Raw genomic sequence first — 16,774 nt, forward strand, 5'->3', positions numbered from 1 at the left:
AGGAACAGGGGCGGGTCTAGGCACCTCCTGGGTGACGCCTCCGGTGACGTCCTGGCTTCCAGCTCCAAGTTCACGTTTTGCTGGGCACAGAAGGCCTAGATCCATGAAGGTAGAAAGTCATGGCTCGGACTGCCACCACTTCGAGAAGTCAGCGTTAAGTGCAATGAGATCATTCGGAAGTCCAGATCCAGGACCCGTGAGCTCTTTTAGGGGGTGTGGCGGCGCTGATGGCATCCTAGCCTCCGAACGCTAGGTGGCGCCGTGAACTCCGTGGGCGGTGGGGGGGGGGCTCTTGGGAGCTGGAAGTTCGTTGCGCAAGCGCACTTTAGGCTTTTTCCTGTGGCCCCACGTGTGAACCTTTCCGGCAAAGTTTTCCGGGAAAATGCCCAAATTCAAGACGGCTCGCGGAGCCGCAGGTCAGGAAAAACATGCGCCCCTGGCTGAGCAGATCCTGGCTGGGGACGCGGTGCGAGCAGGGTCCCGGGAAAAGCGGCGGGGTCGCGGGACCGGAGAAGAGGAAGAGTACGTGGGGCCCAGGCTGACCCGACGGATTTTGCAACAAGCGCGGCAGCAGCAGGAGGAGCTGGAGGCCGAGCATGGGACTGGGGACAAGCCCGCAGCACCACGGGAGCGCACCACGCGGCTGGGTGAGTGGCAGGGGGTGTGTGCCAGGAATAGGGTGGTTGGTTGTGGGGAAGAAAGGTAGACGGCCGAAAGGTATCCGGCAGGGAGGAGTTTGGAATGAGAAAATAAAATAAATAAGGGGTCCGCATTACATCCTTGCAAAGGTAATGACTCTTGCAAAGGGTTTCCCCAGTCCTGGAGCAGATTTAGAGTAGTCAGAGCCCTCCACGCCCACTTGTAGTTTTTAAGTATTCGCTTCTGGGCATCCCCGAAGTTAGACCAACAGGAAGTAATTGCTCACGCCACAAAGAACTCCTAACATTTGTCTATTTGTTCTATAAATACTTGTGGGATGTCTAGCCTGTGCTTTGCACTGCGCTAGGAGTTTACATGGTTTGGGTAAAGAGGAAAACAAGAAAGACATGTGTCTGACTTCAAGATCTTTCAGTCTAGCCCAACAGAGAGACAACTATTAGGATAATACATTTCACGACAACGAAAACATAGCTTCTCTTATAACAGTAACATTACTTTTGAGGGTCAGGCTTCCCAGACTGCATGACCTTCGTGCCTGAGACCTGAAAACCGAGTGGTGAGTGCTCTGAGCAGAAAGAACAATATTGTTTAGGAGCCAAAGAGGAAGAGAAACTAATTAGAAGATGGTCAGTATTTTTTATTAGGGTGGAAGTGTGGTCCTCCCAGTTGTTTAATCTGTTTCTCAGATCTCATCTTTCATCTGTCCTGAGAGCAGTGTTTGACAACAGTTGAACACTGGTCTCCTGGCTTCAGCATCTTTACTTGGCTTCTAAGCCATCACATTCCTGTTTTACTACTTCCTCACCTCTCAGCATCTTTTGCTGGCTCCTCTTTTGTCCTCACCCTCTTATTGATGTGCCACAAGGTTCAGTTTTTGGACCTCTTCTCTTCACAGCACTTCTCTGTTGCTGTCGTCGGTTTCTCGGTTTAAGTATCTTCTATTTGGTGACTGCTCCCAACTTTGTATTCTAGCCTTGATCTTTTCCGTGAAAATTAGATTCTCCTATTTCAACTGCCTATTTGGCATCTCCAATTTGAAGTCTAATAGACGTCTCAAATCAGTATGTCCAAAACAGAAATCCTGATCTTCTCTCCAAACCCGCTCCTCCCACTGTCCTCCTCGTCTCAGATAGTAGCATGATTTCCTTCCATTTGCTCGAGACAGAAACCTCGAACCCCTCTCTTTCCCCACATCTGATCTGTTAGGAAATCCTGTTGACTCTCCCTTCAAAATATATCCAGAGTTAGATCACTTCTCATCACCTCAGAACACAGTCCTATTTGAGCCACCGTAATCTCTCCCCTGGATCATTGTAGTAGCTTCCTCATTAGTCTCCCATACCCCCTCCAGTCTACTCTTAACAGCTAGAGGACTACAGAGACCTACATGATCTGCCCTTGTTGTCAGTCTGGCCTCTTCTACTTTCCCCTCGCCCTCTTCATCCATACAAGCTTTATTGTTCCTTAAACATAGTAAGTTAGGGCTTTTGCGCTGGTTATTCCTTCTGTTTTCATAACCCTGTAGGCTAATTCCCCTGATTCTTCGCCTTCTCAGAGAGGCTGCCCTAGCCACTCCATTAAAAATGGAAACACACCCCCCTCCCCTGTTTCCACACTCCCAACTTCTCTGCTCTGCCCTATGTCTTTTTTCGTAGCACTTGTCTTCTTTTGATATTTATTATCGTCTATCTCCCTGATTAAAACATAAGCCCCATAAGTTTCTCTTTTACACTGATTTTTTTCAATACTCAGAACAGTACCTCACATATAGTAGGCGCCCAGTGTTTGCTGAGTGAATGGGTTAATGATAGTAAGTTAGGTAGGAGCCAAATCTACAAAAGACTTGGAGGCTGTGTTCAGGATTTAAAGCTATCCTAAACACTGGGAGGCTATTGGAGAATATGGAGACCTGTTAGGGGACTGTTGAACTAACACGGGCAAGAGATGATGCTGATCTAGGCTTAGGCAAAGCTGTGAAGGATTTGAGAGATAGTGTGTGAAGTAGAATTAAATAGGACTTGGTAATTGTGTCTTGGGGGTGAAGGGAGGGGATGAGGCAGGCCTGCCAGGTTCTGGCTTAGCAATGGGTGGATGGTAGTGCTCTTTACTTAGACATGGAACACAGTGAGTAGTGTAGACCTATAGTGTAGACCTAGGAGGGAAGGAGTGAGTTCAGTTGATGACAGGTGAGATTTGAATTGCCTGTGGGTCATCCCCAAGCTGCCATACAGGAGGCAGCTGGAGTTAGTATCCGGGGTAAAGGGAAATCTACCTACAAGCCCAGATTTGAGATTTGTCAGCATGGGGAAACAAAACGTCTGGTGCACCCCCCCCCTTTCCCATTTGGCTTTTGTCACACGCTGCCTCTGTTCTTAAGGAGCTGGTCATGTGTAGCATTTTATTTTTCTGCGTGGACTATTACATCCCTTTCCAAATGGCCAGCCGGCTGGAGTCATCCAAGAATCAGTTATAAAAATGGGTTGTTTCACTGAAATCTGAACTCCATTGCCTGGCCTCAAGGCCCTCCACAGTCCGGCTTTACTTTACCCATCTAATCTCATTTCTTGCTATTGCCTATCAGATAACTCTCGTAACCAAGCCTTCCTGCCAGTGTTGTTACCCAGGTCTGGACCACACTCTTCCATCTCCCTTACTGCCTATCCAGAGCCTAACCATCCTCTGCTCTCACCCCCTTCTGTGTGCCTGTGGTATATTTTGTCTCTACCACTCATTTTGGCCTGTCACGAAGCCCTACAATGTGTGTAGAACAGGGGTGAAGAATGCATAATCTAAACCCGGACTACCTGCCTTAGGCAAGTTACTTAACTTTCCTTTTTCTGTACTTCCAGGTCCCCATCTGAAACTGGGTAGAACGAGGGCACCTCCCTTGGTGTTAGGAAAGTTATGTACAGTCTTTAGAATAGTTCCTGCTGTATGACTGACTGTGTACCGTGTCAGCAGTTACTCGTTGGCATCACTATCTGCTTGGTTCACGTTTGTACATTTTGTTCCTCAAGACTGTAAGCCCTTGGGGGCACCTGGGTGGCTCAGTCGGTTAAGCGTCAGCCTTCAGCTCAGGTCATGATCTCACAGTCCGTGAGTTCAAGCCCCGCGTCAGGCTCTGTGCTGACAGCTCAGAGCCTGGAGCCTGCTTTGGATTCTGTGTCTGCCTCTCTCTCTGCCCCTCCCCTGCTCATGCTCTGTCTCTCTGTCTCAAAAATAAAAACATTTTTTAAAAAATTTAAAAAAAAGAAAAGACTGTAAGCCCTTGGGAACAGGAAGCTAGCGGGCGCTTCATCACTTCCACTGCACCCATCTGTACCTGCTGCAAGCACATGTGAGGCCTGCATGCACATCATGGGTAAAGTTGAATTGACCTCTACATCCCTCAGCCGCTGCTTGCCTTGCTTATCCATTTCATCTCTTCTAGGTCCAGGGGTCCCGCGGGATGGATCAGATGACGAGGACGAGGAGTGGCCCACCCTGGAGAAGGCTGCCACAATGACAGGGGCAGGCCATCATGCAGAAGTGGTTGTGGACCCTGAGGATGAGCGTGCCATCGAGATGTTCATGAACAAGAACCCTCCTGCCAGGTAGAGCTGGCGTGGCCTGGGATTAGGGGTGTCGGGTCCTGGTGGCAGCTTTCCACAGGGAAGCACATGTCCTGGCAGTTTTGATTCCCTACATTTGGGAAGGATCCGAGCATAGCTAGTTGTGGGGAACCAACTTGGCAAAATTGGCCCATCTTCAAAGGACCTATCTGAATGAGAATGAACTAGACCTCCTGCCCATCTGTCTGTCTGCCTGTGGGAGAACTGCCCGGACTGCCTGGGGAAACAGCTGCAGGGCCTTTTTTCAGGCCTGTGGGGGGACCCATCTCTTTGCCTTTGGTCTTGGCATGCTCAGTTGTCTTACTGCTATGTTCAGTTTCCTTGGCCAGATCTCTTTCGTACTCTCAGCTTCATTTCATCCAGGGTTTCTCAGCCTCCTCACTATTGGCATTTGGAGCTGGATAATTCTTTTTTTGTCGAGGCCGTCCTGTGCAATGTAGAATGTTTAGCAGCATGCCTGACTTCCACTCACTGGATACCATTGGTGACCTTTCCCCCATCATGACAACCAAAAAATGTCTCCAGACATTGCCACATGTTCCCTGATGGGCACAATCACCTCCTGTTAGAAGCACAATTTGGGGGCGCCTGGGTGGCTCGGTCGGTTAAGCGTCCGACTTCGGCTCAGGTCATGATCTCACGGTCCATGAGTTTGAGCCCCGCGTCGGACTCTGTGCTGACTGCTCAGAGCCTGGAGCCTGTTTCAGATTCTGTGTCTCCCTCTTTCTCTGCCCCTCCCCTGTTCACGCTCTGTCTCTCTCTGTCTCAAAAATAAACGTTAAAAAAAATTTAAAAAACAAAACAAACAAACAAAAAAACACAATTTGTTGTCATGTATACTAAATGGTGGCTCCCCAACATGCAGGCATTTAAGCTCCTGTGATCAAACTCTTACGCCCCTCAATTTTGATCCAGGGGAGGGGAGTCTAAAGGATAAAGGCCGTCAACTAGTTCATTCCGACCCTGTGACACTTAACACGACACTGTTCTTGGTTCTTGGGCTTTTTCGGGGCCGATGTATCTCTCATTGCTGGTAATACCGGGGAAAGACAGGGAAGCTGAATGATTAAGTTCCGTGGTCGCTTATTTGAGAATCCAGAGTCGGACGCTTAACTGACAGTCCCTGAGGCGCCCCCGTAACACATCACTCTGACGTTATGGGTAGGATGATTTCATAGCTTGCAGTAAATAAAAGTAATGCTACCAGAAACAGGGGCTCCTGACAGTCTTGAGAATTGATGGTTGGCGCCTTCCGAAAGCAGATCCAGAGCCACGTGAACTCAGCAGAGGCCCATTTAGTTTGGGGCTCAGTATTGTATAAAAGTACCTGAACTTTAGAACCTGAAAGACCAGGGTTTGACTCTCCCCACTTGAGAGCTCTGAGAGCTTGATTGAGTTATTGACCTGTCTGGGTATCAGTTCCTGTGTCTGAATAATGACGGTAATGACACTTCTATCAGATATTGCACTGACTACATGGAATAACATCTGGAAAGTCCTGCTTCAGCGCCTGGTGTTGAAAAAACAGGAGCCATTTTAAAAATACCTTAGCATTATTTTACCAAAGCACACTGTGACAGTAATTGTGAATTCTCGTGATAGAGTTATGTTTGATGTACTCTGTGGAAGGAACCTGAGAGAAACATCATACTCTTAGAAATATCTACATAAATTTTAATAAATTAAATTGAGGGGATGTTTGTGTCACAGCCACCCCCTTAATGGCTCCAGCTACTTGAAATCTTGGTAAAAAACTGAGATGTGTCTCTAGAGAGGTCAGACTAGAATTTTGTAACTGGAGAGTCCTCAACATATTATCGGCGAGTGGTGAACGTGTTTGAAACAGGCAACGCTTACTACATACTTGCTGTGTGCCAACAGTTCCAAATACTGGACATACGTTAACTCACGTAATCCTTACGGTAACTTTATGAGGAGGTACTGTTATTATCCCTGGTTCACAGACGAGGAAACTGAGGCATAGAGAGACCAAGGAGCATGCCCAGGGTCATGTAGGGAGAGGAAGAGCCAGAATTTGAACCCAGGCAGACTGATTACAGAGTCCTGGTTCTTCACCTCCACACAACCGTCAGCTTTGTCCCAGGTCGAATGACCTTTGGGTCCTCTGCACCCTGCAGGGATTCTGTGGTGGGCAGTAAGACCCAGGGAGACTGGGGCCGCACATCCCAGCGGGATCACAGATGTACTGGAGCTCACAAGGGACTGTGGGGGGAGTGTAGAGCTTCCTGGACTGGCCACAGCCGTCCCTGCTTCCCTCCCACACCTTCCTTACTCCTAGGCGCACCCTGGCTGACATCATCATGGAGAAGCTGACCGAGAAGCAGACGGAAGTTGAGACGGTCATGTCAGAGGTGTCAGGCTTTCCTATGCCGCAGCTGGACCCCCGAGTCCTGGAAGTCTACAGAGGGGTCCGGGAGGTAAGAGCCGAGTGGAGAGCCACGATGAAATACCCTCCCAGGGGCCGTGGGCTCGCACTAAGGGTTTGGGTGCCCACGTCTTGTACAAATGAGGCATGGTGGCCAAGAGCAGGTTAAGAGCCCCAGTGCGTGGGTTCAGATTTCTGCTCTGCTACTCAGGGACTTGGTGGCCTTGGGGAAGATTACTTAACTGTGGTCTTGGTTTCCCCATCTGGAAAATGAGGGTGCTGATGACATACCCTTCAGAATTGTTGTGAGGATTGAGCTAATCTGTGAAAAGCACCCAGACAGGGACCTGGCACACGGCGCACGTGTCATTGACAGTGATGATTTGCACTCGCCTCCGCAGGTGTTATCTAAGTACCGCAGTGGGAAGCTGCCCAAGGCCTTCAAGATCATCCCTGCACTCTCCAACTGGGAGCAGATCCTCTACGTTACAGACCCTGAGGCCTGGACAGCAGCCGCCATGTACCAAGCCACCAGGTGGAGTAGATGGGGGTTCGGGTGGCCTGGGGTCTGTAGGTAAATGCTGGCTGTGGGGAGACAGGCTTTCTCTGCCTTGGCCGTTACATTTGAGCTTTGCCCCAGAGCTCTGTCTTGTGCTTCTGTAGGTCACTGTTTTCCCAGCTTTTCCCGTTTCCATGTTTTGGGGCCGGGACCCTGTTGAGACTCGCCTGTGATGAGTTTCCAGGAGAAAGGCTTATAACTACTGGAGCACAGTCCCTGGGGTGTCAGAGTGGCCTCCAAAGCCTGTGGCTCCCTGGGCATGCTCGGGTCCCCTGCGACACCAGGGTGGAGAGAACAAACCCATGTCGGGGAGGGAAGGTGAACAGAGGAGAGCTGTGGCTCCCCCAGGACAGAGCGTTGACTCCGTTTAGGTACCCCTCGTAGCCCCTCCCGTTCCCTTCCTAATGTGGCGGGTGTAGCAGGTGCACACGGGTCACTTCTGCACACCCCTCGAATCTCCAGTGTTCACCGTCCACAGTGTATTTAAAATGCCAGCTCTGGGCTATCATGTGAGCTGGAGTCTCCCCCATATCTTCCCCAAAATAGGATTTTTGCCTCTAACCTCAAGGAACGCATGGCCCAGCGCTTCTACAATCTTGTCCTGCTCCCCCGGGTACGAGATGACATCGCTGAATACAAACGACTCAACTTCCACCTCTACATGGCACTCAAGAAGGCCCTGTTCAAGCCCGGAGCCTGGTTTAAAGGTGGGAACCCGGGAGGCCGCTAAGAGAGGGAGGGGCTAGAGCCCCTGCAGGTGAAAGCAACAAGCCTGACAGGAGATGACTGTCTCGGGTGGGTGGGGGGTGCTTCCTGCTGTGGCTCTCTCCTCTCACCCTGGGCTCAAAGTGCCTTCCCCTCTGACCCTCCCCAGGGATCCTGATCCCACTGTGTGAGTCTGGCACCTGTACCCTCCGGGAAGCCATCATCGTGGGTAGCATCATCACCAAATGCTCCATCCCTGTGTTGCACTCCAGGTAGTGTTGGGGGGAGGGGGGGAAGAGGACTATGAGTCAGGAGGCATCCAGATAGGAGAATCCCAGGACTGGGGCTGGAGGGGATGGACAGAGTGAGGAAGGAGCTAGGAGCAGCCCTGGATCTGTGGGTTGTTTAAGCTGTTGGGTGCGTTACTACACCAACAGAATGTAAGTTCCCCCGAAACAGGATCCCCACCTGGCACAGTAAATAGTTGAATGAACGAATAGGAAACATGAGAAGAAAGGATGTTAGGGGTGGAGATCTTCAGGTGCTTGAATGTATTCTAGCCAGGTACTGAGACGAGCAGGCTGAACCAGAGGTAGGGATTTGGGGTGAATGCGTATACAGCTGGTGACTGAGGCCGAGGAGTAGAAGCTGGGGTAGGTGAGAAGGAGGCCTGAGATGGCCCCCTTAAGAATAGGCACGGTGCAGTGCAGGGGCCAGCAGAGGAGGGGAGGGGAAGAGGCAGGGGAGAGGGCGGATCTTGCCTCCAGCATCTCCCCCACCACTGACCCTTCCTCACCAGTGCAGCCATGCTGAAAATTGCCGAGATGGAATACAGCGGTGCCAACAGCATCTTCCTTCGGCTGCTGCTGGATAAGAAGTACGCACTGCCCTACCGGGTGCTAGACGCCCTGGTCTTCCACTTCCTGGGCTTCCGGACAGAGAGGCGCGAACTGCCCGTGCTCTGGCACCAGTGCCTCCTGACTTTGGTCCAGCGCTACAAGGCAGACCTGGCCACAGATCAGAAGGAGGCCCTCTTGGAACTGCTCCGGCTGCAGCCCCATCCACAGCTGTCCCCTGAGATCAGGCGTGAACTTCAGAGTGCAGTGCCCCGAGACGTGGAAGACGTTCCTGTCACCATGGAGTGAGGAAAGTTACTCGCCCTGGTCTGAGGGGCATGGGGGGGGGACACCAGGATCCCTGCTGGGGACACTGAGATTTTACAGCTGAAGTCCCAGATCAGGGCAGGGAGAGAGGTCCCAGGCATCTGCGGCTCCCTGTACCTGACAGGGAGGATTAAGGGTCTGGCTGGGCCCTTCTTCCATCCTAGGCCTTCGTCCCTGTTCGGTTGTGAGACGTGACTTGAGATGCCACATGCCAGCATCCCCACTCCCTGACTGGGGCTTGGAATAGGTTCTTTTTCTCAGGCTCTTGTGTCAAGTCACTGGGATGGGGATAAAAACCAAAGGCAGGTATTTATTGAACTTTTGTGTTTTGATGTGATCGATGGAGATCTTTGTGCTTTCCCTCTTTAGCTGGAGGGAAGCTCTTCTCTGTTCCTGTCGAGGAGTGGATTCTTGCCAGTTTACAGAGGATACCCCCATCTCCTTATTCTACAAGTTTGTGTCTCCACGCCCTACCCACCCTATTAGCCCCTTGAGGCATCCTCTGCCTTCAACTTGAGGCAGAGGCTATTTTGGAGGTTGTTCAAAAGATGGTCCTGTCTCCTCTGTGGGTGGATTGCTGCAGGAGAAAGTCCCTAGAGGAAACTGAGGCTACAGAGGGAAGAAAATCAGGCCCCGGAAGGAGTAGATCCAGAGTCCCCACCAGACAGTTTTTCTAAATTTCTTGGCTAATTTAAAGTTTTAGATCAGGGATTGGCAGACTAGAGTCATATGCCCATTTTCTTATTGCCCATGAGGTAAGAATGATTTTTACATTTTTTAAATGGTTAGGAAAAAATAATATTTTGTGAGAGATGAAAATTCTATGAAATTCACATTTCAGTGTCCATAAGTAAAGTTGTGTTGGGATGCAGCCGTGCCTAGCCACTTGAGTTTTACGGTTGCTTTCATGCTCCAGCAGCAGAACTGAGCACAGTTGACCCTTGAACAGTGCAGGGCTTACAGGCACCAACCCCCTACATAGCCAAAAATCTGCGTGTAATTTTTGACTCCCCAAACTTAACTACCAGTAGCCTACTGTTGACTGGAAGCCTTACTGGTAACATCAACAGTGGATTAACATGTTTTGTAGGTTATGTCACATATATAGTATTCTATCAAGTACACCTGAGAAAAGAAAATGTTGAGAAAATCACAAAATACGTTTAGAGCACAATTCACACTGTATGAATACCATACATTTATATGTCTCCTGGAAAAAAGTCTGTGCAGAAGAGGACCTGCAGGGTTCAAGCCCACGTTACCTAAGAGTCAGCTGTACGGTCCTGCTAGAACGCTGCTTATTTGCTTTTGAAAACGTGAATTCGTTCCAACCCAGTTAATGCATTTGGGAAGAAGTTGATCACAAGTTTCCCGTTTACATGCAGTTTTCTCTAAGAAACACTAGGTGGGAACTGCCCAGCGGAGGCCAGCCAGGCGACACCACCTGCACGTGCCTCCGACAAGTACCCAGAGCAGCCTCTGCTCACCTTGCATGGAGAGCCACACCCACACCTGGTGGCTTCGCTCCCCTTCCACAGCCTTCTGACCTCTGCTTCCACATACTTCAGGTCTTTTCCAAGATAAAAGGGCTGTGTCCTAGTACAGGTTTCTTAACCTTTCAAACTGAAAACTGGGTTATCCACTTTATTTCCTTTAAGAAATGTGTCACTCATTAAGTTTTTTTGAGTATTGTGCCTCAAGCCCGGTTTCCCATGAGCCCTGTGGTTTTTATTGTGCAATTTTGCATGGTGCAGTGAATTTTAGGAATGCGTACATCCCATTGTAAAGCAGAGCTGACTATATCTGGGGCAGAAACCAAATGACCCACAAAGCCTGAAATATTTACTTCCTGGCCCCTTACAGAAATGGCTTGTGGTAATCTCTGCATGATGACCCTTGACTTCTGCCCTGCTTCCCTCATGCAGCCCAGAAACGGCTTTTCCCCATAGCACCATCCAATCCAAGAAGCCAAAGCCAGGCTTATTCCAGAATCTTTATTAAGGTAGCATGATGGTCCTGGGCCACCAGCCTGGACCTTGTGGCCGTAGGAAAGACCTGTGTCAACAGGGCTCGCCTCCCTCTCCAGACAGGGGCTCAGTCACCTCCAGTTTATCCCTACTCCATCCCCCACCCCCAGAGAATGGGGCAGAGGGCCAGAGGGAGAGGAGGGCATGGCCCTACCCCAGGCTGTAGCAGCTCCTTGGCCACAAAGATCCTCCAGCCAGTAGCAGAGGGGAGGGATGCAGCAACCACCAGGGTTACCACCGCGTGTGGGGTCAGTGGGCCCCACCACACCCTCTTTCAGTTGTCCTCAAAGCAATTAATAAATTAAAACAACTTCTTCCTTCAGCACTAACCCCCCTCAATCACACAGGAGAAGCTGAGCGGAAAGCAAAGCAAGGAGGGATTGGTTGGTTCTTGCCCGCCCCTCGGACAGAGGCCTGGTCCCTCCCTCTAGGAGCAGCTACGCGCACAGATTATATTGGGGCCTCCAAAGCGTGTCAGGAGGAGCTGTCCAGACTGTTTCCCCTCACACATGTCTATCAGCATCTCTGAAATCTCTTCAGAAAGACCCCAATCCAAATACATGAACTCTGGAAGGTGCAACACCTTTACAAGGCACTGGGGGCATTTTGGCATTTGAGAACACGAGAGCCCCAGAAATAAGGGGGCCTCAAAAAGGAACGCTGGTGCATGTATTTTACCTACTTCAATTTCATTTCCGACCAGCCTGGCCCACCGCCAGCTAGGATCAAGGAAAGAGCGGAGCCGGTCAGATGCAGGGAAAAGGAGGAGCCTGGCGGGCCACCCAAACACGGCTGGCCAGGCCCCTTAGTGCACACTGCAGGGATAGGTAGGGCCTGCCCCCTTCATCTTGGCGAGGGGCGAACAGGAGGGGGCCCCCTCAGGCTTCCGATGTGGCGTGGCGTGGCGTGGTTCGTTCCTGCAGGCAGGGAGGGGGGGTGGCAGTGTCCCCTCCTCTGCTGCCAGTGGCCACTGGAGGGGGCCTCTCCGGGGCTACAGGTGAATGGCTGTGACATCTGTGGGAGTGCTGGTCTGGCTGGGCCCCTGGCTACTGGAGCCCCTGGGGGCTTTGGGTGCAGGGCTGGGCGAGGTCTGGGCGGCTTCTCTGAGGCTCTCCCTGAGCGCAGCTTCAATCTGCTCCTGACAGGCCCGCAGGCAGTCCTGCAAACACGGGGGAACAGCAAAGAGTGACTGCTGGGTGGAGGGCAGAAGGTCCCCTTTGGAATGAAGGGTCTGCTTCCCACCCCCACAGCATCTGGCAGCAGATGCGGGTGAGGGACACCTTCCAGCACACAGGGAAGTTGGGAGGTTAGGCCACAACCCAGCCCCAGGAATCAGCCTTCAGTTCTAAGAAACTGGCAAGAGGATGTGGCAAGGGAGTGTGAGAGCAGCCCAATAATCTGACAGCAGCTTCCCCACCCCCACTCTTGCACATCATTTGGCAGGAAAAGGGCACCCAGTAACAGTGCCCTTCAACCCACCCAAGCCACCTGCTCTTCTCCAGACCAAGACAGAAGGCCACAGAAGCCCCAGGGGTGGGGCACCTGAAACCAGGAGTGGAGACCAGGCTAGGGATGCATTCCTCCCTCTGCTGGAGACTCAGGGAATAGCACTGCTTGAGGAAGTGCTGACCGGCCACAGCCGGCGCCCCTGCACTCACCACCTCTGTGCCTGTGATCCCTGCCAGCAGCTCTGTGAGCTCGTCCCCAGTCGTGGAGCACGCGCCCAGGCCTTGCACTGCAGCCCCAATGCTGCCCGTGGCGATCATGGACGGTGGGTACATGGCAAAGGTGTAATCTTGGAAAGGAAGAGGGAACCATGAGGCAAAGGCTTAAAAGATCACGGCCAGCACGGACTTCCTACTGCTCCAGAAATGCCAGGCAGTGAGAATAGAGCTGAGGGCATACCAGAAACCCCAGCAGTGAGTACTATAAGAGCAACGAGGGAGAAAGGCAGGAAGGGGCCTCTCCTAGAGAGGACCAGGGTGAACAGGAAACTTGCACAAGTGTGTCTGCTCCAAGGTGGTCGGTGTGCCAGGGACCAGAGGGTGAAGGAGTCTCTCCCTGGTGTGGAAACAAAACCAGGGTCAAGAGACCTTGGTTGTGCTCCCAACTTAATGACTGTGAGACCCTGAGCAAGTCACTTCTCCAAGCCACTTACAGACTTGGTGGTCTCTAAAATCCCATACAGCTCTGCAGCGCCTGGGTGGCTCAGTTGGTTAAGTGTCCAACTTCAGCTCAGGTCATGATCTCTTGGTTCACGAGTTCGAGCCCCGTGTGACAGCTCTGAGCCTGGAGCCTGCTTCAGATTCTGTGTCCCCTCTCTGCCCCTCCCCCACTCACACTGTGTCTCTCTCAAAAACAAACACTAAAAAGAAAAAAAAAATCCCATACAGCTCTGATCATGTTCTGCTGCCTCTTCTGAGCCTCCAGAAGAGAGATAATATTGACAAATTTTGAGAGGAGTATGAAGCAGAATCCAGTTACCTCCCACCCTTCCAAGTATTTGTATTTCCCTCACCTGGCAAAAATGTATATAGGGCTCTTACCTGTAGCACAAAGGGCCAAAAAGGTCTGGGCATGTTTTTTGACCAAGGCCTGCCGGTCACGGGGCAGAGAGAGCCGGTGCAGAATGAGGGCCAGGAAATCATGGGCAATCACAGCAGCTAGGTCCCACTTGAGCTTCCCCAGGACCAGCACCTCCCAGTCCTGGTGTTTGGGAAAGAGGGTGGAGTCAGTGGCTGAAGAAGGGAAGGGTAGGGAGTAAAGCAGAAATGTCACAGAGGAGGAAGCCCATCAAACTTGAAGGCGAGGGCCCCAGTTCTGCTTCTGGGTTTAAGGACCGGCGTTGTGGAGTAGGGAGTCCAGGGCGCGGAAGAATTGGGGGCACTTGCTTTGAGCATCTACTGCTCATTTACAAGGTGCCAGAACTACGTGTTTGATATGAACTGTCTCTTTCAATCCTATTTGGTTCTCTTTCGGGGGCCAATAAGCCAGGCCTTCTCCTGACTTCGTGCAGGGCTCGGAGTACTTCTCCGGCCAAGGTTGAACGAAGACTGCAGCGGCAGGCATCACAACCTTGAGCCTCCTCTGGGGTGAAGCAGAAAGGCTCTCCATAATCCCAAGGATTTGTGAAAGGGGAGATCACCACTAGCCTCTCCAGTCCTGCATCCCAGCCAAGTCTGCACCTCTTGAAGACACCCAAATGAGCGTGAGGCCGCGCCTCCTGTGACACACCCACTGAACCAACCCTGAGGTTCCTCAAAGGAGAGGTTGCCCAACTTAAGCCACATCCCACAGTGTTGGTGGGACACTGGGGGTGAGTCCTGAGACACAGCACCCCACGCCACCTGGAACCACAGTGGCTTTACCTGGAACCACAGTGGCTAGTGTCACTGAAATCTCAGGAAGCGAAGCAGAGGCCCAGCCAGGCAGGACGGATCCAGGCGATCCTTGAGGGACCAAATAGCATTTCCACCTGCCCACAGCTACATACCACTGCTACGTCCTGGGGGGGGCTGGGCGCCCCACCCAATCCACTCATCTGAGGTTCCTAGTCCTGGCCCCATTTCTGAGTTGCACACATGAGGATTTCTTCACTGTTTTATCACAGGAAGGAACTCTCGGGTTTGGCCCCTTACTAAGGCAGAAATGGCAACCCCACCCAACCTCTTCCAGGCCGTCAGTCACAGCTGTCCCTCTCCCGGCCCCCACCTAGGTGTCATCCTCATAAATCAGCCCCAAGCCTCTCACAGGGCCCTACAGAAAAGGGCCTGGCCCAGAGCCAAAAGAAGTTGGGCCGAGAAGCCAGCATTCTACTCATGCTTGCCCCAGTTCTCTAGCTCCTAACCCAGAAGTGACCAGAAAGCACCTACCCTCCAAGGAAAGATCTGGAAGGCGACTTGCAATGGGGGGTCTCCCTGTGGGGAGGCATGGAAGGAGGGGGTCCCATGTGAGGGAAGGCAGCCACCCTACCCTGTATCTGGGCAACTCCTGAGAATCTCAGCCCTCGCCTGGTGGGGAACACACCCCTGGGAGCGATTAGTGGTGGTGGCTGGCAGCTCGTATCACATCTGTAGGCTTTAAGGCCACCTGGGCTAGCCTGGAGACCCAGACCCAGACCCTCCTCAGCCGCTTCAGTGCAGTGCTGAGGCAGGACGGGGACCTTTCCCTCCTTCTCTGGGCCTCGACCCCCTCTGCTGCAACAAGGGTTTGGACTGACTGGAGTTCTGTGCAGTCCCTTCCAACTCTGTCCTTATAAGAAGACATCTGCACACTCCACCCCCGGCTCAGGCACAGGGAAAAGATGAAGAGTCCTTGTGGCCTGTTCTGAGAGACTACCCTCACACAAAGGCACACACACCATGCCAGTCTTTTCACAAAAAGGAAGTACCCTTCTACCTTCCAGCCCAAACCCCTCCAGAAACATCTTGCTCGCTGGCCCTGGAAACCAGCTCCACCTTCAGACTTGCCAAAAACTACCAGATTCATCACAAAGAGCCGTGGGGCCTCCTGGATTCCCAACTCTGGCCTCCTACTCCCATCTCAGAGAGCTACTTGGCAGGAAGAGGAATCCTGTTCCTCGACAAGCAGCAGTCGGGGGCCCCAGTACCCTGGCTTCCCGGCCAGCCAATCACAGCAGCCTGCATACTGCCCTCCTCCCCAGGAGATGGGGCCCAGAGACTCCTCTCAGGGTCAGAAGAAGACTTGGCCGCCGCGGAGCAAGGTGGAGGAAGGTGCCAGCTCACCCATCCTCTCCCCCAGGCCCCCCAGGAGATGATCCGCCTGCCCTGAATAACCTCTTCCAGATCCAAGCGGCTTCCCCACCTCCTCTCCAGGCTCAGTGGGGGAAAGAGAGCCTTGACTCCCTTGCCCTGCCTCGGGAAGAGCCCAGCCCAAGTTCCCAGCAAGGGGCCCAGGGAGCCACTTCCCAAACCACAGGAGTGACAGCAGCTCCCCACAGGGTTATGAAAGACCTCGGTCAGAGTGGGTGGGCCAGGGGAGGGGGCATCATTATCACATCGGAAGCAGCTGCAGTTCAGCTCCCGGGCTATCCCTCAGCTCTGGCCTTTGGCTAAGGGGGAAAGGGAGAGGTGATCCCACCAGGCCTGAAGCAGCTGCTCGAGTTCCTCAGAACGAGGACCTGGAAGGAGCTAGCTCTTCTGGGATAGAAAAGGAAGGAAAGAAGGTGGGATGACAACTCCTTGGCCCTTCCTGAGAGCAATCGGGGCCTGACTTTAATCGGCTCTAGGAGGCTTTTCAATCACAAAGTCCACACTGGGATAAAGAGTCAACCAAGGCAGCCCCCTCCCCCACATGAAGCACATTCCACTCCCCCACTCCAGTGGGGGTGTGCAGGCATGTCCTTTTGCTGCCAATAAATAACTCATGGTGGCTGTGTAAACCCAGAGGCAAAGTACTAGTGAGTATAGACATGCAGTTTGACTTGCTGCTATCTGGGGGAAAGACCAGGAAGGAATGGCACCCCCTGGAGGTCAGGAGAAGGGGATTCAATTCATGCTGGCAGCTCAAGCTTGGAGGCCGCGGTTAGCTACCCTGACCGTCTGACTGTCCCCCACACTGCCGTATCTTTTGTCCAAAAAAAAAATAATAATAATAAAATAAAATCGGTTCTGCTACCCTCCCCAGGGGCAGAAAGTTTCTGA

General features: G+C 52.2%; 2 protein-coding genes across 5 annotated transcripts in view; one reads left to right on the forward strand and one right to left on the reverse strand.

Annotated features, from left to right (window-relative positions):
- The first annotated feature begins 22 nt into the window (after positions 1–22).
- Positions 23–11,433, forward strand: BYSL (bystin like). The gene is made up of 7 exons (XM_030315491.2): positions 23–647; positions 4,091–4,253; positions 6,571–6,709; positions 7,059–7,192; positions 7,763–7,923; positions 8,091–8,193; positions 8,721–11,433. Exons 1-7 carry the CDS (start codon positions 383–385, stop codon positions 9,064–9,066), a joined length of 1,311 nt encoding a protein of 436 aa, XP_030171351.1. The 5' UTR covers positions 23–382; the 3' UTR covers positions 9,067–11,433.
- The window catches only part of CCND3 (cyclin D3), a 98,068-nt gene continuing 92,358 nt past the window's right edge, over positions 11,065–16,774 (reverse strand). For all 4 annotated transcript variants that reach the window (XM_030315502.1, XM_030315504.1, XM_030315503.1 and 1 more), the window contains 3 exons: positions 13,658–13,817; positions 12,770–12,906; positions 11,065–12,270 (listed from right to left, as the gene is read on the reverse strand). In XM_030315502.1, coding sequence (XP_030171362.1) covers positions 12,103–12,270; positions 12,770–12,906; positions 13,658–13,817 — 465 coding nt within the window. In that variant the 3' untranslated portion in view covers positions 11,065–12,102. The remainder of the gene's footprint in view (positions 12,271–12,769; positions 12,907–13,657; positions 13,818–16,774) is intronic.

Source organism: Lynx canadensis, chromosome B2 (genome assembly GCF_007474595.2).
Source record: "Lynx canadensis isolate LIC74 chromosome B2, mLynCan4.pri.v2, whole genome shotgun sequence".
Lineage (NCBI taxonomy): Eukaryota > Metazoa > Chordata > Mammalia > Carnivora > Felidae > Lynx > Lynx canadensis.

What these genes read in the sequence shown, in the direction of transcription:
- BYSL (XM_030315491.2), top strand. Translation starts at nt 383, where the DNA reads ATGCCCAAATTCAAGACGGCTCGCGGAGCCGCAGGTCAGGAAAAACAT. An exon ending in GGAGCGCACCACGCGGCTGG is followed by an intron (nt 648 to 4,090) that starts GTGAGTGGCAGG and finishes CATCTCTTCTAG; the next exon opens with GTCCAGGGGTCCCGCGGGAT. An exon ending in ATCCCTGTGTTGCACTCCAG is followed by an intron (nt 8,194 to 8,720) that starts GTAGTGTTGGGG and finishes CTTCCTCACCAG; the next exon opens with TGCAGCCATGCTGAAAATTG.